The sequence below is a fragment of the Mustela nivalis genome, assembly GCF_964662115.1.
Source record: "Mustela nivalis genome assembly, chromosome: 4".
NCBI lineage: Eukaryota > Metazoa > Chordata > Mammalia > Carnivora > Mustelidae > Mustela > Mustela nivalis.
Genome location: NC_139023.1, coordinates 81,882,756 through 81,901,689, shown reverse-complemented (window position 1 = coordinate 81,901,689; position 18,934 = coordinate 81,882,756). Strand labels below are relative to the sequence as shown.

Sequence of the window (18,934 nt, the reverse complement as noted above, 5' to 3'; positions counted from 1 at the left end):
ATTTCAATAAAAACTTTTAAAAACTTACTTTGAGAGGCATAGTTTTTGTTACATTAAAAATGTGTCTTCAGGGGCGCCTGGGTGGCTCAATGGGTTAAAGCCTCTGCCTTCAGCTCAGGTCATGATCCCAGGGTACTGGGAACGAGCCCCACATCAGGCTCTCTGCCCAGCGGGGAACCTGCTTCCTCCTCTCTCTCTGTCTGCCTCTCTGCCTACTTGTGATCTCTGTCTGTCAAATAAATAAATAAAATATTTTAAAAATGTGTCTTCATTCTTGAAAAGGTAAATGGCTAGCCTGCAGGATAAATGAAAGACTTCTTATTCTTACTGTGGGATACAGGATCCTTTGTGCTCTAGCTTTGGACTTAAGCTGTGTATCTTATCTGTCCTCCTAGGCATTAAAGGCTTACCAGTAACTTCTGATCCCCAAACACAACATGCTTTTTGATGCCTTTGCCGTTGGACCTTATTTTTCAATGTCATTTATCTTTTTTGTACTTTTATTTCCTCTTTGCCCATTAGCTTGCTCCTTTTCATTATCTATCTCGAAAGTTACTTATTTTTTAAGGTGTAATTCTAAAGTTGCCTTCTCTGAGCTCTTCCTGTTTCAAAGGATACCTCCTTTGACAGACCGGTGTCCTATTTCTAGCCCTTCAAACACAGAAGTTTCTAGACTTCAATGCAAATCTCTACCATAGCATTTATTATGAGGGTGAATTTCCTACTTATCTCACAAGTATTTTTTGTACACTATTTAGTTCAATGCCTTGGCTAGTTTTGAAGTATACAAAAACACATCCTATACACATAATCTTGTAAAGTTCATAATTTAGAGGTTATAATCTAGTAAAATGGACAAAACAACTGGTGGAGAACAGAATGTGGAAAATATAAGAAAGAAAGGTACAAAATGGTAGCAAAGGAAAGAAACAGTTAACTTGAGGCAGTCTTGGGAGGCCTCATGATACCCTTAAACAATACTGAAGGTAAGGTTTTTTTTTTTTTAAAGATTTTATTTATTTATTTGAAAGACGGAGATCACAAGTAGGCAGAGAGGCAGGCAGAGAGAGAGAGAGAGAGGGAAGCAGGCTTCCTGCGGAGCAGGGAGCCCGATGCGGGGCTCGATCCCAGGACCCTGAGATCATGACCCGAGCCAAAGGCAGCAGCCCAAACCACTGAGCCACCCAGGCGCCCCTGAAGGTAAGGTTTTAATAAGGGTGTAAAATTTGAGCTATGTTCCAGAGAAAGACAGTGGCCCAGAAACTTGGTAGAGAAATTTGTCATATTTGAGCAACAGTAAGAGGTCAAGCTGCCTAGGTAAAATAGTTGATGTAGAAAAATGATAGGAAATAGAGTTGAAAAAGTAAGTTGCAGGTCAAACTGTGAGAGGCTTTGAATGCCAGAGTGAAGAATTTACACAGTGGAAGAACCATCGCTAATTTTCTGAACAAGTGAATAACAAAGTCAAAGCAATGCTTTAGGAAGACAGGTTGGCACAGTAAATAGGGAAAAGACTGAATGTGGAGAGACCAGGAAGCGAATTACAGCAATAATCCAGTTGAAGTAGAGATTCTGGATCAAATATTTATCGCAAGTATATGAGCTAAATATCTGGCAATGTGGCAGATTGAATTTACACAGATACCCTTCCCCACAAACATAACGAACATATTGGGTATGTTGGATATTGGATAAAATATATCCAAAAGAATTTTTTTTAACAAAAATGTCAGCTACAAAGATACTCAAGGCTAAGAATGTTGCTGGGAGCTAATACTGTGTAACATCTCCGAGGATTCAGAAACATCTACAGACCTTAAGAGTAGTTTCAACACCCTCATGTGGATAGGATTATGAACTTGGACCCTGGTAAGGTAAGGGAACTGAAGCTGAATATGTCATGCGTACTAAAAAGCTTGGAAGGAGTGTTTTCTTTTTCTTTTTTAAGATTTTATTTATTTACTTGACAGAGACACAGCAAGAGAGGGAACACAACCAGAGGGAGTGGGAGAGGGAGAAGCAGACTTCCCGCTGAGCTGGGAGCCCAGCCTGATGCAGGGCTTGATCCCAGGACCCTGGTATCATGATCTGAGTCAAAGGCAGACGGTTAATGACTGAGCCACCCAGGTGTCCCTTTATTTTTTTTTTAAGATTTTATTTATTTATTTGACAGAGAGAGATCACAACTAGGCAGAGAGAGAGGAGGAAGCAGGCTCCCTGCTGAGCAGAGAGCCCGATGCGGGACTCGATCCCAGGACCCTGAGATCATGACCTGAGCCGAAGGCAGTGGCTTAACCCACTGAGCCACCCAGGCGCCCCCCAGGTGTCCCTTTAAAAAATATTTTTTTTAAGAGTTAAGCATATGGCTATTCCCATATGCTTTCTTTTTTGTTTGTTTCAATTTTTATTTAAATTCTAGTTAGTTAAAATATAATGTAATATTAGTTTCAAGAGTAGATTTAGGGATTCATCACTTACGTATAACAGCCAGTACTTATCACAAGTGCCCTCCTTAATACCCATCACTTATTTAACCCATCCCTCCTCCCACCACCCCTCCAGCAATCCTGTTTTTTCTCCATTTTAAGGAGCCTTTTTTACGGTTTACTTCTTGCTTATCCCCCCTATGTTCATCTGTTTTGTTTCTTAAATTCCACATATGAGTGAGAGACTCCTATTTTTTTTTTTAAGATTTTTATTATTTGACAGAGATCACAAGTAGGCAGAGAGGCAGGCAGAGAGAGAGGAAGGGAAGCAGGCTCCCTCCTGAGCAGAGAGCCTGATGCGGGGCTCGATCCCAGGACCCTAAGATCATGACCTGAGCCGAAGGCAGAGTCTTTAACCCACTGAGCCACCCAGGTGCCCCGAGACTCCTATTTTTATTTTAAGAAGAAAAACTAGAGAAATGGGCACCAAACCACAGTAGACAAATGGACTGACAACCATCTCAAAGCAGTGAGTAGGGAAAAAGTCATCTATGAGAAATCAAAACAACTAGACTTCTGCCAGGACACAGTAGAGTTGACCCTTGAACAAACATGAGAGCTAGTGCGGCCAAGACCCTGCATAGTTAAAAATCCAAGTATAATTTTTGATTTCCCAAAAACTTAATAGCCTGCTGTTGACTAGAATCATTACTGATAACACACTTTTCATATTATATGCTGTAATCTTACAATAAAGCTAGAGAAAAAAAAGTACTGAGAAAATCATAAGGAACAGAAAATTCACTTATAGTACTATACTGTAGTTAATAAAAAAAAAAATCCAGATAAAAGTGGACCTGTGCAGTTCAGATCCATGATGTTCAAAAGCCAATCGTGTATACACATAAGCACTATATGCATGGTATATGAACTCCAAACTGAGAAATTAAGACTGATCTAGGACCAGTAAGTCTCCTGGTTCTGACAAATACAAAACATCTCTGGGACACTTCTATGACCCAGGGTACACAAAAACCCTACAGTAAAAGTTGCCTTAGTGAAGATGAATTTTTGGTCAAATATTTAAATCTTATGAGGAAGAAAGAAAGTACATTGTGGCAGAGTTGGTAGATAAGACAATCAGAATTAGCCCTCAAGAACTAAAAAGGTGATAAGAGAGACTATAAAATTAGAACATTTAAAACAATAGATTTTTTAAAGGAGGAGAAATAAGACAGTACAGTATAAAGAACAGACAAGTTTGAAAACAAACATTTAAAAATCACAAAGTGCTTGAAATTAAAAATAGATTTAAAAAAAAGAGGCTAAGAATCATAGAGGTTAGAATAAAGAGACCTATATATTTTAACAGGAGATCCAAAAGAAACCGAAAAGAAGGGATGAGAAGCAATAATCAAAGCAAATAACTCAAAGGTACTGAGACTTCTGCAGTACCAACCCTCCCCAAAACCAAAAACCAAAAACAATTCATCCTCAGGTTAACAAAAATTTCAGAATAAATTTTTAGAAATCCACACCTAGACACAACATAATTAAGCTACAAAATATCAAAGAAAAAAGAAAGACAAACTCATGACTTTCAAAGGAACAATATTTAGTCTCAATAGAAATGGAAGCCCAAAGATAAGGGAAGGTAACTAATTTTTTAAATTATTTTTTTATTTTTTTATTCACATATAATGTACTATTAGTGCCAGGGGTATAGGTCTGTAATCACCAGGTTTACACACTTCGCAGCACTCACCATAGCACATACCTTCCCCAATGTCCATAACACCACCACCCTTTCCCTACCCCTACTACCCCCTACCCCCCACAGCAACACTAACTTTGTTTTGTGAGATTAAGTGTCTTATAGTTTGTCTCCCTCCTGATCCCATCTTGTTTCATTTATTCTTTTCCTACCTTCCAAACCCCCCACTTGCCTCTCAACTTCCTCATATCAGGGAGATCATATGATAATTATCTTTCTCTGATTGACTTATTTCGCTAAGCATAATACCCTCTAGTTCCATCCATGCCATCGCAAATGGCAGGATTTCATTTTTTTTGATGACTGCATAGTATTTTATTGTATATATATACCACATCTTCTTTATCCATTCATCTGTTGATGGACATCTAGGTTCTTTCCATAGTTTTGCTATTGTGGACATTGCTGCTATAAACATTGGGGTGCACATACCCCTTCGAATCACTACATTCATATCTTTAGGGTAAATACCCAGTAGTGGAATTGCTAGGTCGTAGGGTAGCTCTATTTTCAACTCTTTGAGGAACCTCCATGCTGTCTTCCAGAGTGGTTGCACCAGTTCGCACTCCCACCAAGAAAGGGTTCCCCTTTCTCTGCATCCTCGCCAGCATCTGTCATTTCCTGACTTGTTAATTTTAGCCATTGTGACTGGTGTGAGTTGGTATCTCATTGTGGTTTTTATTTGTATTTCCCTGATGCCAAGTGTTGTGGAGCACTTTTTCATGTGTCTGTTGGCCATCTGGATGTATTCTTTGCAGAAATGTCTGCTCATATCCTCTGCCCATTTCTTGAATGAATTATTTGTTCTTTGGGTGTTGCATTTGCTAAGTTCTTTATAGATTTTGGACACTATCCCTTTATCTGATATGTCGTTTGCAAATATCTTCTCCTGTTCTGTCAGTTGTCTTTTGGTTTTATTAACTCTTTTGGGAAAGTAACTAACTATCAAGAATTCTACACAAGGCTAAAGTATTATTCAAAAATTAGGATAAAGAAATTTTTTCTTTTCAGAGAACAACAAACCAGTTCACCACTTAGAGGACTTTATTTAAATAATTACTGAGGGGTACCTGGATGGCTCAGCTTGTTGGGGGGTCTGCCTTCTGTTTGGGGTATGATCCCGGGATCCCTGGATTTCATCCCACATTGGGCATCCTGCTTATCCCTCTCCCTGTGTTCTTTCTCTCTATCGCTCTCTCTTTCTCCCTCAAGTAAATGAATAATATCTTTTTAAAAAATTACCAAAATTAAAAACCCAGAAGGAAGGAATGGGATGCAGTAAGCAAAGAACAAATTGGCAAACCTAAATAAGCACTGGCTAAAACACTTTTTGGTGGGGAAAGTGACTTAACTTGATGAGTTTGGGAATAATTAAGCCTCATTCTCACTTCTCTTGAGAGCCTACACATTCTGATCCATTCTTTCTTGGATTTTTTTCAGGGACAGGCCTCAGTGTGGAGCTATGTGTTTTACTATAACTAGGTAAGTCTGCTTAATTCTGGGGTACAGTGTTTATAAGCCTATAAGACACATGCATTTCTGTAATACCAGTTTTATCAATAGTAATATTGATTTTTTTTATCTCCATTGCCTACTCTTCTCAGTTGTTCGAAAATTCAGATAGAGATTCAGCCAAAGTGGTATCTAGAAGGAAATTTATGGCTACAAATATACCTATTAGAAAACAAGAAGGACTGAAAACTAATGCTACAAGTGTTAAACTCATGAGATCAGGAAAAAAACAAAGTAAACATAAAAAATATAGAAGGAGATAATAAAGAGCAGAGAAAGATGAAAGAGCAGAAAAAAGAACCAAGAAGAAAAGATTCAAATGAACAATATCAAGAATGAAAAAGTGGATATATAACTACAGAAGAAAATTTCAAAACTCACAAGTGAATAATCAACTTTATGCCAACAAATGTGAAAACTTAGATGAAATGGTAAATTGTCAATAAAAATATAAATATTGATTCAAGAAATAATAGAAAACATAGACTATAACCACTAAAGAAACTTAACCGGTGGTCATAAATCTCCTAAATTCCAGGTCAAGATATTTACAGCCTTATTTTACCAAAACTTTGCCAGAGAAAAGAAAAAAGAGAGGAAACCTCTCAAGTTCTGTGAGGCTAGTATAATCCAGATATCCACAAGATGAGTAATGAAAGGAAAATTTAATCTTACTTATAAATGTAAACATTCTAAATAAAATAGTCATAACCCAAATCCAATATATCTAAAAATAATCTGAATGTCATGGTCTAACTGGTTTGTCCCAGGAACACAAGAATATTAGAAATATCTATTAATATTCACCACATTAACAAATTAAGGGAGAAAAAAAATGTCATACCAATAGATAAGTAATATATATTTTTAAAGATTTTATTTATTTATTTGAGAGGCAGAGATTACAAGTAGGCTGAGAGGCAGGCAGAGAGAGAGAAGGAGGAAGCAGGCTCCCTGCTGAGCAGAGAGCCCGATGGGGGGCTTGATCCCAGGACCCTGGGATCATGACCTGAGCCAAAGGCAGAGGCTTTAATCCACTGAGCCACCCAGGGGCCCTGATAAATAATATTTGTTGTTTCAATGTCGACATATGAGAAAAACTTAGCAAACTAGGAAAAGAGGATAATTTTAATTTCTTTCATCATAAGTACAAGTACTTAACATTAGTCACAAGACAAAGATGCTCATCATTACTGCTCATATTCAACACTAGAGAGTTTAGGCAACATAAGAAAAAAAACAAGAAGTAGAAGGATTAAAAATGAAGAAAAAATAGTTGTTTCCGGTGTTTCTATACACAGGAAATAAAAGAAACTCTACAAATGCTGGAATTTATGAGAATACAGCATGGCTGCTGTATACATGGAACAGTGTAAATAAATCAGTATAATTCCTATATTCTAGCAACAGGCATAACTTCCATTTTTTCATTTTATTTATTTATTTATTTATTTTTGCATTTTCAGTGCCAGCAAGGCACTACTGTTACATTATTTAATCATAAAAAGAGCATGGTAGGTATATTTGTCATCATTTTAACAGATTTTGAACCTAGGACTTGGTGAATTAGGTAATTTGGCAAAGTTAAGTGAGCCTGGGACAACAATCCAGGTCTATGTGACCCCAAAGCTTGTCATGCTTTTAGCCACTAGATTCTGTGATTTCCTCCCCAGTTATGTAAAGAATGTGGTGATATCCCCTTGCTCCTGACCTCAACTGTTTCTTTTTACTCGAATGTTTTAAGTGTTCTTTAACAGATGAATCATCATCATGCCCTCAAATTCTACAGACAGAAAGCATGGATAAATAAATGGTCGTAGGAGAGTTTCAAGATAATTCTGGAAAAAAATCTAGATGGTGGCGGGTTCAAAAGGATGCTAGCTGAAGAGGCATCTGGGGAGGAAAGCGAGAGGCCATGAGATGCCCAGTAGGACTGCGGGCCCAGGGTTCTGTTGCGGGCGGCAGTACCCAATCCCTGCTCTGCTCACGCACTGCCTGCTGGGAGGCCCCCCACCCAGTCTAGGCACATCCAAGAGGACTGGCGAGCGTCAGTCAGGAGCTTCCCCTCTTCCTGTGTGCTCCGGACACGGGAGAGAGATGGGATTCTTTAACACAGAAAGACTGGAGTCAAAACAATACCATACATTCCAGTCTCCTTAGTATTACCCCTGAAAATGGATTTCATGCTACTCATAGCAACAGCTGCAGGAGCTGTAGCCACACTTGCTGCTGCTGCTGTTACCGCATTGATAGTAGTGAAAAGTCTAAGTTTTCTAAAGAAGAGAACAAGTAGGAATGAGAGTGGTAAAAAAATCAATGTCAAGACGGAAACAAATAGGAAACACGGAACACATAAAGAATTGGGTGAGAAGGAACAGGAAACCCACGAAGAAGTGAACGAGGAGAAACAAGACAGCCAAACTTTGTAAGTGTAAACTATAATTTGATTAAATTTCGGCTAGATAATGATGCAGGTCAAATGAAGGCAGACAGCGGGACGACACTAGGCTCCTTTTCTACCGACCAAAAGGCAGAGTCCGGAGGCAATGCATGGTCTTGCCTGGTATCACAGTGTCAGACTTATTTTAAGGTCAGCTTTCTGTGAAACTGGTCTTCAGAGGTTAAGGGTTAGTGGAGACTGCATCTTTATAATGGTTTAAAGGAAGTTACAGGAAGGTCGAATTGTTAGTGTGCTCTTGTTTCCTGGTAGAAGTTTGGTTTTTGCCATTTCAGGCCCTGATAAGGAAAAACACACCCCTCAACTTTGTTCAGCTGGCTTTCACACAGGACACTGCGGGAAATGAAACGAACAGGCCTCCTTTCCCCGCGAGCGCCGGCGCCCCTGCAGAAGAGGCGAGGCTGCCGCCATGCGGCACAATGGGCGCCACCTCACAGAGCTGGGCGCGGCGGGCGGGCGGCAGGACCGCGCGGCCAGACTGCGAGCGCTCCGGCTGCCAGCACATGGGCCCCTCGGGGCGGCGAGGCCGGCCGGTGGGTTCCCTGGCTGCGGGTGGCACTTCGTCGGGAAAGAGAGGCGGTGCAGGTCTACTGGCCTGCGCGTCCCACTTCGAGCACGCCTAGGCAGTACCCAGCTGCTGTAAAAGGCGTGCCTCTGGTTGCCACAAACAACCCAAAACACGCTGGCAACGCGCGGGGTCGGCCGGCTGCCTCTCACCTAACCCAGTCGCAGCTCTCCCAGCTGCCGCGCGATGGCGAGCAAACTCCCTTTGCCTTCCGTCCTCTCCTCCCTGATCCTCCCCGCTCCGCCTTCTCCCTCCCACCCTAGGCCGGCTCGGCCGCCTCCATTTTCCAGATCTTTCTCGAACCCTCGGCATCTCGGGCAGCCGTTGCCCGAGTACTGACGGAAGCGGCCGAAGTGGAGGCGAGGAGCAGCCTCGGGTGCAGAGCGGCCGCTCGCGCACCTCCCCGGCGGCCGAGCGCGCAGGCGCAGACCTCTGTAACTGCCGGTTGGAGGCGGTCGAACCGCAGTGGAGAGAGACCGAGGCGGCGGAGCCTGCGGCGCGGGAGGCCTCTATCTCTTCCTCTGGTCCCGGACGCGCTGCCCTAGATTTAATGCGTAGCGACTTGGGGTCATTTCTCCTCTGCTTCTCGTAGGAGTCCCGATTTTTGGAGCAACAGCTCAGAAAAGGACGCGGTTCCCACACGGGAGGCTTCAGCACCAGCTCCCCGACGATTCGGCGGCGGGATGTCTGTGGTTGGCATTGACCTCGGCTTTCTCAACTGCTACATCGCTGTAGCAAGGAGTGGCGGCATCGAGACCATCGCCAATGAGTACAGCGACAGGTGTACCCCGTAAGTGCCTTGGCTTGATCGTAACCCCGACCCTAACAAACGTTTCCTCCCGACCCTGCGTGGGTCCCGCCTGCTGGCTGCTTCTGCTGCGCGCCGAACCTTGTGATGACAGGTGCAGTCCATCAACTGCAGTCCCTGGAGACCGCTGGTTGGCGGGCCCAGGTGGGAGTCGGACTTCGTCGCCCTGCAAAGCTGCTTTCCTTAAAGGACAAGGGACTTCGCTCTAATAGTTGGCGCATCTCCTTTCTGTACCCTCTCACGCCCACGTCCCCACCCTGCCTCTGTTCCCCAGCGGGCCTGCTTTAGTTTTCCGGGGCGGGGGGGTGGGGTTGCGTGGTGCAGAACCTCCTCGATATCCTGAACAAATCTATGAAAAGATGTCTGGTTACCTCTAGCGGGGCTTGCTGGGGATTACCGGCCTCGGGCGCGGATCTCCCATTAGCTGAGCAAAGAATTCTTCATTCCGCCCTTCCTCCTTTCCCCATCTCTCTGCCTGACGGCTTTTCAGAAAAGTAAGAAAAAGGAAAGCTTAGGCTGCACACATCAGAAGATGAGTTGCAGGTTCATCTGGCCCAGAAAGCCCCCCCCCTTTTTTTTTGCTAAGTTGTTGAGGTGTTCGGGGTTTTACCCCGTGTCCTTGAAAATTCGTGGGAATTAGACTGGTTTCCAGTGGCGTATATTGATGATGCATTAATAGGAAATCGGGGATGGGAGTTGTTGGCCTCCTGAATTGTATTGGTAATGTATGTCCATGAATGAAAAGCAGTGCAGCCAGAACCTATCAAAAGCGAATTTCTACAGAGTGAATTATAGAAGAATCTGAGGTGGGTGTCCTGTATAAACAGGATCGTAGAGTGATTCGTTTATGAACACTTAATGAAAGACTTAGGAGTGGCGTTATGCCACGGAAACATGTTTCTACACGTTCCATTGTTTCTCTGGTTTATGAATGTTGTTGGCAAAGAATAATTAGAGTAATTAAGACAGGTCTATGAAAAATTAGCCTTTTATTGTCAGTTCCTGTTACTGGTAATTTTGTGAAGAAACCAACTGTTCATGTCTTTCTGTGGAAAAGTAACTAAACATCTTGATTTGATGCTTTAAGGTGACCCAAAATATATAAATATGAGACTAATTTTAAGATCCGTGTTAAGCTAAGCCTTTAAATGATAAAATTACTATGATTGTATGAATAATTTAAAAATATGTCAAGATGTTGAAGAGTAGCTGACTTGAAGCAGTCTGTGCCTTTGGTTTCTTTCAAAGAATATTCTGGAAGGTTTTATACCACTTTTTTCTAGATATATACGTTATATTCTGTTGAAATTTTACATGTTTAAATTCTCAGGTATGAGCATAGATCAGTCAATCCTCATACTACTGTTACAACTTTTGTTTGCTTTTATGTCTTTTTCCAGCCTTTATCCACAATGAGAGGCTCAAGCAGAAATTGTGAACTGTTTCATGACTTTATGTCTGAAGATCTTGTTTTAAGCCACAACAGATAGAGGCTGCCAGAAAAGAAGCAGTAAATTCCATTGTCCTCTTTCAGCAGAGTAGAGGTTAATGGGGGGCAGTCTCTGGCTTCAGGGACTTAAGACCATGGAGAAAAAGTGAGGGGTAGCATGGATATTCCTCTAATCGTTAAACTCTTATCCTAAAAGATCACAAACCAGAACTGTAAGATGCTGCATTTCCGGCTCAGAAGTCTTAGTAGCAAGTCCATTGACTTTTTAAAGAACCAGGCCAGACTTAATTCTTTAAAAATTAGGCTGCTCATTTTCATGTTTCTTAGACACATTGGCTAATTCTACACGGCTGAGATCTAATATATTTCTGATCTGTGTGTAAGAGCCACTAATACCTTGATTTAGTGAACCTAGTCCAAACTAGAAAATGACTAAGGCGGAAGTATTCTTAGCTGTGTTAGCAACTCTGCCCCTCTTTTCATGGCTGTGTACTATTACCTCAGGATCTTTTATGTTACTAAACTAATACTTCACTGTAGTCTATTCTTACACTATATTTACTCTGTGGAACTTAAAATTATTGAGTGAAAAAATATCTTTTCCAGGTCCCTGGACCTTTGTTTATTGAATATGTATCTTGCAAAAAGCATAACTATTAGAGAGCCTGTAAATTTTCTAATACATCACAGTATTTAATGATATAAACTAGGTTTCAAAAACTTTTTTCCCCTGTTCCACTCACTGACACCAAGGTAATAAGACATAGGTGTTTTCAAATACATTACAAAAGGACCTTGTGGAAAGAGGAAGGAAATGTTCCATTTAGTTCGTTTTGGCATTTATGCTTTTTAACATTTTTTTCATTCTTTAACATACTTGATTATACATGGGAAGGTCTGGTGAATAAACCAAGGACAGTTTAATGGAAAAGATAATTCCTTAAGTTTTGGCCTTGTGTAAAGTTGGAGGGCCTGGACCAGCTGCTCTTCTCCTCCCATGCTTAAATTGAAGAGGGGGAAGGAAATTAACATGCATAAGTTGAAGAGGAAAATTAATTTCAGAACATTTTCTTATTTAAAGCAGTTGTTTCACAAATAGTACATGTTCATTGTAGAGAGGTAGACACATTAAAAGATTAAAGGAAAAATTTAATTCCTCCGCCCAGAAATAAAACTTCCAGGTGGTTTTCTCTGTGTTTCTAGGATGGATTATACTTTTTGCACTTATATCCTGTTTGGTAACTTTTATGTAATACATACTTCTGTACCATTAGTTTCAGTGTTTTTGTATAATCCTTTATTCCATCCCTTTTTGGATAGTGAAGTTGTTTATATTTTTTTATAAGCCATACTGCAATAACTATCTTTGTGACTGAATTTTTGACCCTTATAATTCTTCAAATTAATTCTTAGAAGTAGAATAGCTGAATATGCACATTTTGGGATGTTTGTATTGTTCAATTAAGCATAGATGTAGGGGATTGGAATTTCCATCCCAGACTTAATTATATCAAAGTGATTAGTTTCATGGGAAAACAAAACTGTAGCCAAGAACCTTCATTCAATATTAGACTAAAGCATGTGATCAGCTAAAACAAAACTTTTGTTGATAATAGTGATTGGTATGTGACAAATGTTGTGCCTCTGTTGTCGTATGTATTATATCAATTCTGTGAGTTTGGTAATACTAGCTTTTTTCATAAGCCTAAAGCAAACTTAACTGTTTTGGCCAAGAACTTGTAAGCAATGAAACTGATTCAGTTTCAGGCCTCTTTTACCCCAAGAACCCCAAAGTCCTTCCATTATCCATTGGTATAAGGACAGTATATCCATATTAGGTTAATGGGGACATAACAAAGGAACAAAGTATCTGGCTGAGAAGCATCTTTGCTCTAGTATCAATAAATTCACCTGTTTTTGAGTAGTTTCTAAGAACTGTTTTAAAATGCTTTTAAGTTATTTTAAGAACATGTAAAAAATCTTATTTTGTTTAACAAATTCATTAAAATGCATAGCAACACAAAATAGGTTATTATAAGTATATGGAGGAAAGCAGTGTGGAAGATTGTAAACTACAAACTGCATATTTCTTTTTTTTTTTTTTTTTTTTTTTTTTTTTTTAAATATATTTTATTTATTTATTTGAGAGAGAGTCAGTGAGAGAGAGCATGAGTGAGGAGAAGGTCAGAGAGAGAAGCAGACTCCCCATGGAGCTGGGAGCCCGATGCGGGACTCGATCCCGGGAATCCAGGATCATGACCTGAGCCGAAAGCAGTCGTCCAACCAACTGAGCCACCCAGGCGTCCCTAAACTGCATATTTCTTGTGGGTAGCATTAGGAGGACGTGCTTTTACCACATAATGTGTAAGGTTTTGAATTTTTATGAACATATTTTACAATAAGGAAAATGGAGTTTTTTAACATGAAAGTATTTCAAGACATTTTTGTTAGGTGTATTTTTCAAAATTCTGTATGATCAGACTGAATTTTCAGTTCTCTGGTTTTCTGTCCTCATTTTTCCCTGTTTCTTTACCAGTGTATGAATAATTTGGAAATATGGGAATATACTGTTTTTACCTTACTTTGAGCTGTCCTCTTCAGTGCATACAGGTAGAAATCACTTACTTTGGGTTATTAAAAATAAACATTTTTATACATAGGAAATGCCAAACTCCAGAAGTTAATAGTAGCTATATTTGGGTAGGAGGAGAACTTTTCTTGGTGATAGCAGTTGGGGAGGTTGAGGGGGAGGGGAGGCTTTAACGTTTTATTTAAATATTCTTTATATCATATGAATTGGCTTTGTATATCTTACTTTGAGCTTATGTTAACTTTGATTTAAAATATTTTAAATACATCTGAGAAAGTAAATCTCCAGCTCTTCCCAGCCATCTAATAAACTTAAGTATGTATGCTTTTAGTTTTATACAAGTGTATGTGTATATAACTGGTATGTTTTTCTATGTGTTTTTTAACGAAAGTAGAATTACATGGTATGTATTTTGCAACTTTTTCTCAAAATACATTTTGAACATCTCAAACTCGTGTGTATAGTTCTAATTTACTTCATTTAAAAATTTTTAAGTTTTAAAATTTCAGTTAACACAGTAATATTAATTTCAGGTGTACAATTTAGTGATTCAGCACTTTCATACAGCACTCAGAGCTCATCACAAGTGCATTCCTTAATCCCCATCACCTGTTTCACCCATCCCCCCACCCACCTCACCTCTGGTTCTCTGTAATTCAGAATCTGTTTCTTGGTGTGCCTCTGTCTTTTTTAGCCTATGCTGGTTTGTTTTGTTTCTTAAATTACACATATGAGTGAAATCATACAGTATTTATTTTCCTCTGACTTACTTCACTTAGCATAATATTCTAGCTTCTTTGGGTAAATACCTGTAGTGCAATTGCTGGATCATAGGGTAGTTCTATTTTTAACTTTTAGCGGAACCTCTCTACTGTTTTCCACAATGGCTGCACCAGTTTGCATTCCTACCAGCAGTGCAGGAAGGTTCCCCCTTTCCACATCCTTGCCAGCACCTCTTGGTTGATTTGTTGATTTTAGCCATTCTGACCTAATTTACCTTGTTTATTTAAATGGCTGTACGGGGTGCCTGGGTGGCTCAGTGGGTTAAAGCCTCTGCCTTCGGCTCAGGTCATGATCCCAGGGTCCTGGGATGGAGCCCCGCATCGGGCTCTCTGCTCCTCGGGGAGCCTGCTTCCCTTCCTGTCTCTCTCTGCCTGCGTCTCTGCCTGCTTGTGATCTCTGTCAAATAAATAAAATCTTTTAAAATAAATAAATAAATGGCTGTACATCCATTGATAATTGCACTATTAGTGAATGTTTCAAATTATTATTTTGCCATCGACAAAAACAAAAATTCAATGAGTATCTTCGGTTTTTTTGTTGTTTGTTTTTTTAATTGTGCTAAGTAGAATGGAAAGACAGATGGCTCACACATTAGGAAGGCCAAAGCTAGGACTATAAAATCTTTTAGTGTGAATATTTTCTATGATAAAACAAAATCATTATTTATTGCCTTGAATTTGTGGATGAGGAATTCTGAAAAGTTTCTAGAAGGCAAGGAACTGTAAGTACAAATTACATACTATTGTGAGTTTAAGGTATTTAGCATGCTATGGTAGTCTTTCGTATATAGTCACTACAATACAAATTAATCAGCATAGCTGTGTTCAATAAAGCTTTATTTACAAAAATAGGTGGCAAATGGTAATTTGCAAACCCCTTGTCTAGTCAATCATAATCAAAGGAACTTTAAAATTATGGTGCATTGCTATTGGAATTTGACCTGTGGAATTTTAAGATAATCAGCTTTTAAAATAATGTATCTAATAGTTAAATACATCTAATTTAATGTAACTAATAAGCTTTTAAAATATGTCTATGTAATTATAGTTGACCCTTGAACAATATGGGTTTGAACTATGGAGGTCTGTTTATAGGTGGACTTTTTGTTTTGTTTTCATAAATACAGAACATTACTGTGAATATATTTTCTCTTATAATTTTCTTAATGTTTCTTTTTCTCTGGCTTAATATAAGAACACAGTGTATAACACAAAACATGTGTTAACTTATCATTAAGGCTTCTGGTCAGCAGTAGACTATTAGTAGTTGTGTATGGGTTAAAGATTATACATGGATTTTCTTCTGTGTAGGGATTCAGCACCCCTAACTCCCTCATTGTTCAGGGTTCAGCTGTGTGTGATTTCTGTTAATAGCTTCAAGTTATGAACCAGTTTGTTTATGAATTAGGCACATTTATTAAAAGCATTTAGAAACTCATAAAAGAAATTTTTATTTTTTATATTTTAAAAAGTTTTATCCATTGTCCATACTGAAATACCGGAAAGTTTTTGTTATTACTAAATCATGTATGCCTAAAAGAAGTCTTACTTTGGGGGACATCTGGGTGGCTCAGTAGGTTAAGTGGCCAACTCCTGATTTTGGCTGAGGTCATGACCTCAGAGTCCTGGGATAGAACACCCCTGCCCCAGTCAACTCCACTCTCAGCTGGGAGTCTGTTTGAGGATTCCCTCTCTGCCCCACCCCTCTGTGCATGCATCCATGCTTGCACACGCTCTCCCTCTCTCAGATCTTTAAAAAAAAAAAAAATTGTCGGGGCACCTGGGTGGCTCAGTGGGTTAAGCCTCTGCCTTCGGCTCGGGTCGTGATCCTAGGGTCCTGGGATCGAGCCCCACATTGGGCTTTCTGCTCTGCGGGGAGCCTGCTTCCTCCTCTCTCTCTGCCTGCCTCTCTGCCTACTTGTGATCTCTGTCAGATAAATAAAGAAAAAATCTTTAAAAAAAAAATTGTCTTATTTTTCTAAGTGGCAAGCTCGAAAGCAAATGGCAATCAGAAGTCTTTTGGAGAACATTCCTCCCCCACTTCTTCTGGGGCAATTTTTTTTCGAGATAGTTAACCTTGAAAAAGAACCATATGTTTTCTTTACTGCAGAGCTTCTCAAATCCGCTTATTTGTTTATAGACATTGAAACGCTCCCAGGAAAGAATGTTTTTCCCAACTTACTTGAATCTCCAAGGAATTATATTCCATAGAACAGTATTTGGAAAATGATGCTATAAGGCAGTGGTCTCAGGTGGAAATTTTGCGCCTTAGGGCACATTTGACAATATCTGAAGGTACATTTTTGGTTGACACTCTGGGGGTGAGGAATGGGGGGAGTGCTTCTGGAATCTCAGGAGATGACTGCCTGACTTAAATCAATTGATGGCCCTTTCATATCATTATTCATCCTGCTATTGTTTTCTTAATATGTACTTGATAACATAAGACTATAAATAGTAATTTTGATTTTATGGAAACTGGCAAGGGAAAGCCGACAATTTTTAAAATAGGGTTATTTTTAAAATGAAAGTGGTACAGTCAAGAGACTTTGAATCCTTCGTGGAGACTGACAAAGTGAACAAATTTAAAGAGTACTGACCTCTTAGGTGAGAAATCTATAGTCTTCTGGCAGTATGTGTTTTCTCCAGCCTGATCATGCTTGGCTTTATAAAAATAGGCTCTATAAGAGAAAAAGAAAATTAATCTTAAGTTTTAAGGGAAAATGCAAATACAGTTTTGTTTTGTTTTTTAAAGATTTATTTGAGATAGCATGCTTATGGGGGTGGTCAGAGGTAGAGAGGGAGAATCTCAAGCAGATTCTCCACTGAGGGTGGAGCCCAAGTGGTGCTTGATCTCACAACCCTGAGATTATGACCTGAGCCAGAATCAAGAGTTGGATGCTTCACTGAGCCACCCAGATGCCGCAAAATACAACTTTCTTAAATTAACACTTGCCATTTGATTTTTATGCCCCTCGTCTACCAAAAGTGACATTTAGGACATTTAGAAATTTTGTTTGTTTAGAAGTTTGTGGCATTTTCTGAGAATCTGGGATTACCACTGTGGTGGCAATATCAGATTGGAAATTAGAGATTTAAACTGCATTGTAAAGTTTGTTTTTAGATATAAGATGGAATTTCTAAATAACAGTTGAAATAAAGTATAGAAAGTATGATATAAATGGATTATACAGTATATATTTGGGTAAAGTATTGAATATCCTTTCTATTAAAATTTTTATGTCAGCCTCTGAGGTATGGTATAATGTGTTTATTTTCCTTGTGTTCGTAAAGTCAGGTAAAAGTTTTGAGAGATGGTAGGTATTTTGATTCCAGAATCTATTTGAAAGAAAATCAAGGAAGGAGTGTTAAGCCCTTTTTTAGTTATGTAAGGAAGGTTTTCTGTGTATTGAAACTAGGTATTTCCAAGCTGTAACACTAAATTGTTTAAACTTTTAAAGTTGTCTACTTTTAACTTCAGAGAATAATAATGGTAACTATTTAGCTTTCTCTGTGAAGTGATATGTGCGTGCAGCATGTTTCAAAGAATTTAGCGCTTAATAATTGTTGAAACTTTTATTTGGCTTCAGTGTTCTAAGAAAAGTTAACTTCTTGAGAATCAATCTTAAGAATAAGATTTTCTATATACTCAAGTGATGGTCGCCTAGTATTAAAAAACTAAAAATATTCTTAAGTGTGTCCAAATAATGGACTAGAGAGGACAGATTATAATAAAGTAAGCTAAAAGAAGGCAAATCCATATTTTCTCTGATGAACTTTAGGACAGAATGCCAGCCATCCACATAAATAATCATATTAGGTATGCAAATGCCTACTCTAGCAGGGACTATGTTGATCAAGGAGTTATTTGGAAGAGATAATCTACTTGGGTGTCTCAAACATATCTCAATCTCAGCATGTCCAGTGAGCACTGCGATGGTCCATCTCAAACCCATCCATTTTACAGTGTTTTCTGTCTCATTAAATGACACCACTCTACCCTCTCCTGCAAATGGGAAACCTAGATTAGTCACGATACTTGCCTCTTCCTCTTATATATTCCAGCTCTGTTCAGTAAAAATGTTAGCAATATCCATAAATGTTTTAGTAATTACACCAAAAAGCTAAGAAACAGGTGAAATTTATTTTGATATTTTTGATTTATCTCAATATGTCCAAAATTTTATTTCCGTATTTTAAATTCAGATATTTTATATTTCTTTTTAAATACTAAATTTTCAAAGTCCAGATAATGTTTCACACTTAAAATGAATACATCTCAATTCCTACTTCCACATTTCATGTGCTTAATCATCACATACAGCTGGTGGCTACCATATTGGACAGTGAAGATCTAGTCTGTCACTAAGTCCTTTGAGTTGTACCTCCTAAATAACTCTTAATTCCTTTTCTCTCTCTCTCTCTCAGCTGGCATCATCCTGATACAGATTACTGATAACTTCTAGCCTTTCTCCCATCAGTACACAGTGGTCAAAATGATCTCTCCCAAATCTTTTAATTCCACCCCCATCATCATTTACTCTTTAAAATCTCACCGCTTCCTTGGGG

General features: G+C 39.1%; 2 protein-coding genes across 3 annotated transcripts in view; one reads left to right on the top strand and one right to left on the bottom strand.

The window, feature by feature from the left end:
* Positions 1-18,934, bottom strand: part of LOC309863077 (uncharacterized protein) — a 185,611-nt gene that overhangs the window by 87,278 nt on the left and 79,399 nt on the right. The window contains exon 4 of the mRNA XM_082727576.1: positions 16,966-17,046. Coding sequence (XP_082583702.1) covers positions 16,966-17,046 — 81 coding nt within the window. The remainder of the gene's footprint in view (positions 1-16,965; positions 17,047-18,934) is intronic.
* HSPA4L (heat shock protein family A (Hsp70) member 4 like) overlaps positions 7,741-18,934 on the top strand; it is a 48,045-nt gene continuing 36,851 nt past the window's right edge. The window contains exons 1-2 of one of the 2 annotated variants that reach the window (XM_082727562.1): positions 7,741-8,137; positions 9,328-9,525. In XM_082727562.1, the coding sequence (XP_082583688.1) occupies positions 7,887-8,137; positions 9,328-9,525 (449 nt within the window). In that variant the 5' untranslated portion in view covers positions 7,741-7,886. Of the gene's footprint in view, positions 8,138-8,473; positions 8,704-9,327; positions 9,526-18,934 lie in introns of those variants that run through there. The other variant, XM_082727563.1, reaches the window with a different exon arrangement.